This window comes from Corvus brachyrhynchos, unplaced genomic scaffold, assembly GCF_000691975.1.
Source record: "Corvus brachyrhynchos isolate BGI_N302 unplaced genomic scaffold, ASM69197v1 scaffold297, whole genome shotgun sequence".
In the NCBI taxonomy this organism is placed as follows: Eukaryota; Metazoa; Chordata; class Aves; order Passeriformes; family Corvidae; genus Corvus; species Corvus brachyrhynchos.
In genome coordinates this window covers 372734-379993 of record NW_008239118.1, presented here as the reverse complement: position 1 = coordinate 379993, position 7260 = coordinate 372734, and the positions used below count along the sequence as shown (strand labels likewise).

General features: G+C 49.7%; 1 protein-coding gene across 1 annotated transcript in view; it reads left to right on the top strand.

The window, feature by feature from the left end:
* Nucleotides 1-617: 617 nt before the first annotated feature.
* Nucleotides 618-7260, top strand: part of FECH (ferrochelatase) — an 11833-nt gene continuing 5190 nt past the window's right edge. The window contains exons 1-5 of the mRNA XM_017739886.1: nt 618-1560; nt 2672-2791; nt 3145-3293; nt 6152-6286; nt 6542-6648. Of these exons, the coding sequence (XP_017595375.1) occupies nt 1022-1560; nt 2672-2791; nt 3145-3293; nt 6152-6286; nt 6542-6648 (1050 nt within the window). The 5' untranslated portion in view covers nt 618-1021. The remainder of the gene's footprint in view (nt 1561-2671; nt 2792-3144; nt 3294-6151; nt 6287-6541; nt 6649-7260) is intronic.

The window sequence follows — 7260 nt, the reverse complement described above, 5'->3', positions numbered from 1 at the left end:
TCAGCCGCGGGCTGCGATGCTCAGGGTCTCTCCACCCGAGGCAAACGTGCTCCTTGCTCCTGTTGGGCTCAGCTTCTCGTTGATTTTCTGTATTGTTATATATTTTACCCTCTGTGGAATTCAGTTTGAAACGAGCCGCTCTCCCGTTTGAAAGCGTTTGTGTGGAAATGCTGCCTGTGTCGCAGTTCGCCGCAGGTGCGGTGGGAGGTGTGAGCCCTGGGCGCAGGGCAGGGTCACCGCTGTCCTCCCGCTGCTCACCCCTGCAGCGCTCACATCGTGTCCCTACCGAGAGGCACCTGTGTGCTTACCCACCCCAGTTTTCGCTCTAGAGTTTAGTATCGTAATGCCACTTCTAAAACATACGAAAGAACACTTTTACTAATGTTCCATCGAGCTGGGATCATCCTCGTTGCACATCCCGTTCTGCACTATGTCCTTCATGATGCAGGTGGAAACGTGCATAAACCTCACTTTAAATTATCAATTGCAGAATGTCCTGGGTTGGAAGGGACTCCTTGTCATTGATTCAGCTCCTGGCCCTGCATGGGACACCCCAACAATCCCACCCTGTGCCTGAGAGCGTTGTCCAAATGCTCCTGGAGCTCTGGCAGCCGTGGGGCTGTGCCTATTCCCCGGGGAGCCTGGGCAGTGCCCCAGCCCCCTCTGGGGCAAGGACAAATGTGTTGTTACAGTGCAGAAGTATCAATGCAGCCATTGAAACTTCTGAACTTATTCTTCTCTATAATTAGCATATAGTGTCAGCCCTTCAGAAAGTAATAACCTAAGAACTGGAAGTAAAAAATAATATTTGAAAAGACTCTTTCAGGCATCAGTGATGCTTGAAGTTCTTTAGTTTGCAGCTTTTTGTATAAGTGCAGATGCAGGCATCCACATCTATGTACTCGTAATCCCGAGTAAGAGGCTGGATTTGCAGGATGCGTTTCGTTGCCATTGATTTCAGCAGGTTTTGAGTCCGTTCAGCATCTGTTCAGGAGGTTATTAGAGAACTGTGAGCTGTAAGATGCTCTTCCCAGAGGGTGGGTCAGCTGCTGAGGAGCTCTGTGCTATTGTGTCTGGGGTGTGCCCAGGTGTGTCTGACCCACGAGGAGTTACACAGTCTGATGCTTATTCCTCAGTGTCAGCCCCTTGTTTCTGCTCTGTTGTCACCAGTTATTTTGGAGTTATGATTGGAACTCACAGATTAGCGAGGCTTTGGTTCGCTTTTTGGTTGTTGCCTGATATCTGCAGAGCTGTAAGTATAACAAGTGCTCAAAGGAAGGCAGAAGCTTGCGATTTCCTGACTTTCTTTGATCTCAGGACCTGGCGCTTGAGTGAGAAAATGCTGAGCTCGCGGTGCTGTGAGTGGGTTTGTGTGGCTGTGGAGGGATTAGCGCTGTGCTGGCGAGGGGCCCCTCGGCCCGGCGCAGGTTATCAGAGCTGTTATCTCTCCGCAGTGCTGAGGAGCTGCAGCCAGCTGCAGGTGCCAGTGCGATGGAGAGGCCAGGCCACGGCCGCCGCGGTGACGGAGAGCACCAAGCCCCAGATCCAGCCCCAGGAGCGGTAGGTGTGCGCAGCAGGGCGGGGGCTCTGTGCCCGCTGCCTCTTCCTGATAGAAGCAGGGCAGCCACAGGGCTTGGTCTGCTTTGTGAGCGTGTGATTGTTTATCTGCCTGGCTGCACTCACCCAGCCCTGTGTTCTCCGTTCCGCAGGGCAAGGACAGCCTTGTTCCTGCAGAGCTCCGTGAGCCTGGGGCCCCTGTAAGGCCTGAGGCAGTGTAGGAGCAATGGAAGGACGTTCATTATCATTATTATTCGAAGTTCTGGTTCTTGCTTCCTGGGTTTTATTCAGCAGCCTTCTGATAAACACTCCAGCAGAAAGGGACTAGAAGCTGAGGTCCTGAAACACTGGGGCAGGCCTGGGCTCCTCTCAGTGCCCTGTTGTGAGACTTTGGCTTTAACGAGAGGAGGGCAAAGCTCCCTGTGCAACCTAAACCATCTGCTTGGGAAGTGAGAGATCCTGGTCTGTGGGCTCCCTTGGGCAGGGGAAACAATTCCATGGGGAAATTGGGTGAGAGTTGTGATCAGCAGCCATTCTGTAGATGCTGATACCACCATCTGTGCTGCTGTGCCGTGTGGGACATCATCCTTACAACAGTGTGCCAGACCTGCACCTGGATAGAAAAGCCACATGGAAAAACCCAACCCAAACACAACTGGCCCTGCAATGAATTTATGTGTAGAAAGGCTTCTTGCTGCTGTCACTGCTGCAGGAGATGAGATGTGTCCCCACAGTAATGAAGACAAAGACTTGTGCGACTGGCTCATCTGTTATCCAGGGAAGCTGCTGCTTGGTTTGGTTGGAATCCACAGCTGAGACCCTGTTTTATAACCTCCCTTAGAGCCTGCAGCTGCAAGACAGCTTTCTTAGCGTGTTTCCGGCTAAAGTCTGTGTTACAAAGTGGGTACTTTTTAAAAAAGCAAAGATCGTGTAGATACTTGTGTCTGTCTATTCCTGTTCAGAGCCCAAGCGTTTACATAAGCAGGCGGAGCCTCTGAATAGGAGCTGCCTTTGCAAAAGGCAAATGCAGGGAGGATAAACTGGTTGTTTTGTCATAATAATAAAAATAAAAGCAGTAGGTCCCTAGGATTTGAAATCTCTCTTGATTCCACAGGAAACCTAAAACCGGAATCTTGATGTTGAACATGGGAGGCCCGGAGCGGCTGGATGACGTCCACGATTTCTTACTGCGTCTCTTCCTGGACAGAGACCTAATGACTCTTCCGGCTCAAAAGTGAGGAGCACTGGGATCTCCCGTGGTACAGGCGGTGTTGGGTGTTGCTGTCTGAGCTGTAGGCTCTGATATTTACCTTCTGTAGAGAGCAGCATTCCCTAAGACTACTTCATCTTGGGAGCAGTCAGTGCAAGAGGCAGTGCTAGAACGCTCTGGAAGTATGTTTGCCATGGTTGTTCTCTTCTAATTGCAGATTGAGGTGTGGGCAGGGTGGTGGAATATAACATCAAACAAACCGTGCTGCTTTGCTGTAATTTGCGGAGATTGCCGCAGAAAACCTGCTGCAGCAGAGCGCTGGGGAAGGGCTGGTGGTTTGGGTTGTGCTATTAACACGTCCCTCTTGAATGCTCCAGTCAATTAGCACCGCTCATTGCCAAGCGCCGCACCCCGAAAATCCAGGAGCAGTACAGCAGGATCGGCGGGGGCTCCCCCATCAAGAAGTGGACAGCGGTGCAGGGAGAGGGCATGGTGAAGCTGCTGGACAGCATGTCTCCTCGCACTGGTACTGCTCTGCTCAGCCTCCTACAGGCTGCCTTTGCTCTCTGTCTTGGAACTGTTTGCTTGCAAAGCAGCTTTGGCTTCTTGGTTTTCATTGTGGGGTGCTGTGGATCTCAGCCCTGCTGGGAGGTCATGGCAAAGACAGTGCAGGAGGGATTCCATTCGCTGTAAGGTCGTTATTGAGGGCTGGGCTCAGGGAGTCACCTCTCTGTCTCTCCTGTGCTCATGGGAAGATGACTGTGATAGACAAAGTGTGTTATTTTCAGGTGCCAGGAGTCTCCCTTAGTGTGTGGCACTGCAAAGCCACACCTGCCCTGTAAGCCCTGCTTGAGCCTGAGGAAGCTTGCACTGAAGACAACTGGTTGAGGCTTAGATGGGAAAAAAGGGGAATGTATTTCATGTGAACAACTAAGGCAGGTGTGGCAGGAGGGGTTCAGAGTGGCGTTCTCAGCAGCTGTTTCAGGGCTGAAAGGAGGACAGTTGGAGAAAAGACAAGGCTTTGTAGATGAGCACTGCAGGGCATGGCTGAGCGATAGCAGTGAGCCCCACCCAGGGACACAGCAGGAGATAAGGCTGGACAGTTTGGCTGAGGTGGAAGGAGATGCTCTCTTTGCCAGTCCTTCATGATGAGAAAACTTCAAACATGAATACAGCCTCCCTCCCTTCTCTCTGGATCACAGAATCCCTCTGAACCTCACTCCCTCCCAGCAAGGAGTGCTGACCGGTATGGGGTAGCCTGTGCCACTCTGCCCAGTAGCCTGAGTGTGATGGGAAATGGGTGCAGATGCTTCTGGGAATGTCCTTTCACGCAGGGCTATTTTGTAGCTTTTTGTGGCACCTGCCTCAGGCTTGGCTAGAAAAGGGCTAGAGGAAAAGGACTACTAAAAGGGTCTGGAAGGTGAAAAGCAACATTCTTGGAAGGCTAGAACTAAATTTATTTCATCCATTCAGAATGCAGTGTGTCACTGGTGCCTTCATTCAGGTGATGTTCAAACCTTTCTCCACAGATGTGACTCCCTAGCTTAGTTCGAGCTGTCCCTCGAAGTACAGTCCCTGCAAGTACAGTCAGAGCCTGAGGCCTGCTGTGTCACCCAAGGCAGGAGTGATCTTGGAGCAGGAGCCCCTGAAGGGTCAGGCTTGCAGCAGGTTCTGCAGATAAAACTTGGACGGTTTATCTGCTTTTCCCAGTGTCCCACTCCCACTTGCTTTTGTTTGGTGACCACTCTCTGTGCAGTCACACCCTTCTCTGGGCACCTCTCCCACCTGATAAGTCCTTTGGAGACTCCTTTTTTACTTGACAGCAGCTGCAGTTTAACAATAGAATGTGCTGAGCACTGCCAACCACTTCCTTCAGCATCCCAAGTGACCTTGCAGAGCACTGTGTTCCTTCCAAACAGCTTGGAACAGCTGGATGTGCTTCCAGACAGCATTTGGGAATGTGGTGTGCTCACAGGTAGCACTTTGGGAGTGCTGAGCCTTGTTAATGAGTAACTGGCAGGAGGTGCTGGTACCATGTGAAACGTGGCAAAAAAGGAATAATTTCAGGGTCATTTTGCCTTGATCTGGTCTGGGCAGCAACTGAAACCTCAGTGTGTCAGGAAAACTGCTCTCCTCCTAAATTCAGACACAGCACTGTACCAGCTCCTAGGAGGGGAACTAACTATCCAAGCCAAAATCAGGACAGGATGTCACTCTTATTTAAGTTGTCTGTATACAGACACCAGCATCTCCCTTTTGCTGCCCATGGTTCTGAATAAAACCTGACACTGTGAGGGTATTGCTTCCAGGTTGGCCATGTTTTGAATGTCCTTTCCCAGGTTAAACTCCTACAGTCCCTGCTGTGGTTAGTCAGACTTTTGTCTTCAATGCCATTCAAAGATGTTAATGAGGTTACTGGCTCAAGGGCTCCTGAAGTTGGGTCATTATTTGCTGCTGCTCCCAGCTGGGAGCTCTCATGCCTCCTGCAGAGAACTGGGGCTGTCTAAACCTGTTTTCTGAATCCTGCATAAATGTATGGAGTGGAGCCCAAGCACGGGACATCTGCTTCCTTCAGAAACCTGCTAAATGTTATTTCAGAGCCACTGACCCGGAAACCCTGAAAAAGAAACTTTGCTTTTGTTCTCCTAAGAACCTCTGTCCTCCACTTAAAAAAACAAAACAGCAAACCTCCCCTGCCTGCCCCCCGTCCCCTAACCAAGCCGTGCTCCCAAAGCTGACACCCAAAAGATTAGACAGAAAATGGAGAAACCTGAGATGTCCTCGGGGAGAATCATATTGCCTCCAAAATTAGGTGTTAAAGCCATGAAGCTTTTTATAAAACTCCTCCAAAATTAGAATGGGAGAGCATTTTTCCCTGATTCACTGCACTGCTGCCCCATACAATAGTGCTGGTCCTTGGGGTTTTGGTGCCCTGGGAGCAGGCATGCTGGGCAGGGAAGGCAGCTGGAGCTGAGGACTGTGAGGACATTGGGGTGTTCATTTAGCTTTTTGTAGTGACACTTTTTTATCATTACATCATTAAAATTAGGACTTGCCCAGTGAGACATGAGGGCTCTGTCCAGGCTGGGACCCATGTCTCTGCTAAATGCAGGAGAAGCAGGCAAGTGATGTTTCTGCAGAAGCAAACCATGATATAAATCACTTTTAAATTCTAATCACAGCCAAGTGAGGTACCAGAAAATTGCTTGGCCAAAGAAAGGGTTTATATATGACAGTGCTTTAGAAAAGTAGCCAGAAAATTATCGACAAGTTTACTTCAGCAGTTTCAGCCTGCCTGTTCTTGTCTATTTGAAATATTAATGATGTGTTACTGTGAGTTCTCACCTTTTCCTGCACTTTCTCTTCCTGTGCTCGGGCTGGCAGCGCCTCACAAGTACTACATCGGCTTCCGGTACGTGCATCCCCTGACAGAGGAGGCCATTGAGCAGATGGAGAAGGATGGCATTGAGAGGGCTGTTGCCTTCACCCAGTACCCCCAGTACAGCTGCTCCACCACAGGTGAGCCTCCGAGCAGAGCAGGGGTGCTGTAGGCACGTGGCTGTGAACGTGGATAAATCATCTGAACTTTGATCAGACTGGTGCATTGTCTGAGCTTGGATATAATTGTTCCCATTGGAGACTCTCAGCTCTGATTTACCATTGCATTTTAATTATGTAGCATTTAAAATATGGTAATAGCTTGCTGCAAGGCAGTTTCAATCTGACAGGTTGCTGATGGCCTGGCTGAACTTCTGTTGTCAATTCTTGTTTCAGGAAGCAGTTTAAATGCCATTTATCGCTACTATAACGAGAAAGGGGAGAAGCCAAAGATGAAGTGGAGCATAATTGACCGATGGCCCACACATCCCCTTCTCATTCAGGTGTGGATCTGAAGCCTTTGGGGTTTATATATTTTCTTTTAAAATATAGAAAAAAATACTGAGGAAGGATAACAGGAAGGCTTCAATCGGAGGGTGCATTTTAGTTGTGCGATGAAATGAGTCTTGTCTACCATGTCTGAAATTACAGGAGAAGGAGGGTTATTTCATGCCAGATGCTTTGGCAAGATAAGGTGTGAAAGGGACCACTGTGCACATCCTGTTTTAAAAACTGAATGATGTTACCCTAATGGTGGTGGCTGGAAGGAACCTCTACAGGCCATTAGTCCAAATTCCTGCTCAGAGCAGGTCTGTGATCAGCGCACACAGAGATCGTGTTGGTTTGGCAATTCCCCTCCGGCAGCAAAGAGTAATTCCTGGCTGTGGCAGGAGCAATGAGGGGGAAGCCTTGCTGCTTTCTTTTCAGAGAAAATGGCCCTTTGGTCTTTATCAGGGAGCTTCTCCTTTTGTGTGGGTTTGCAGTTTTTCTGGTGTGCTGAGCAGATGAAAAAAACACTGAAGGCAGGCAAGGTGGAACTGCCTGTGCTGGGGGACATTCCCTGGACACACTGCCTGAGTGTTGTGCACACTGAAGGGAATTTGGGAGTTCTTAAG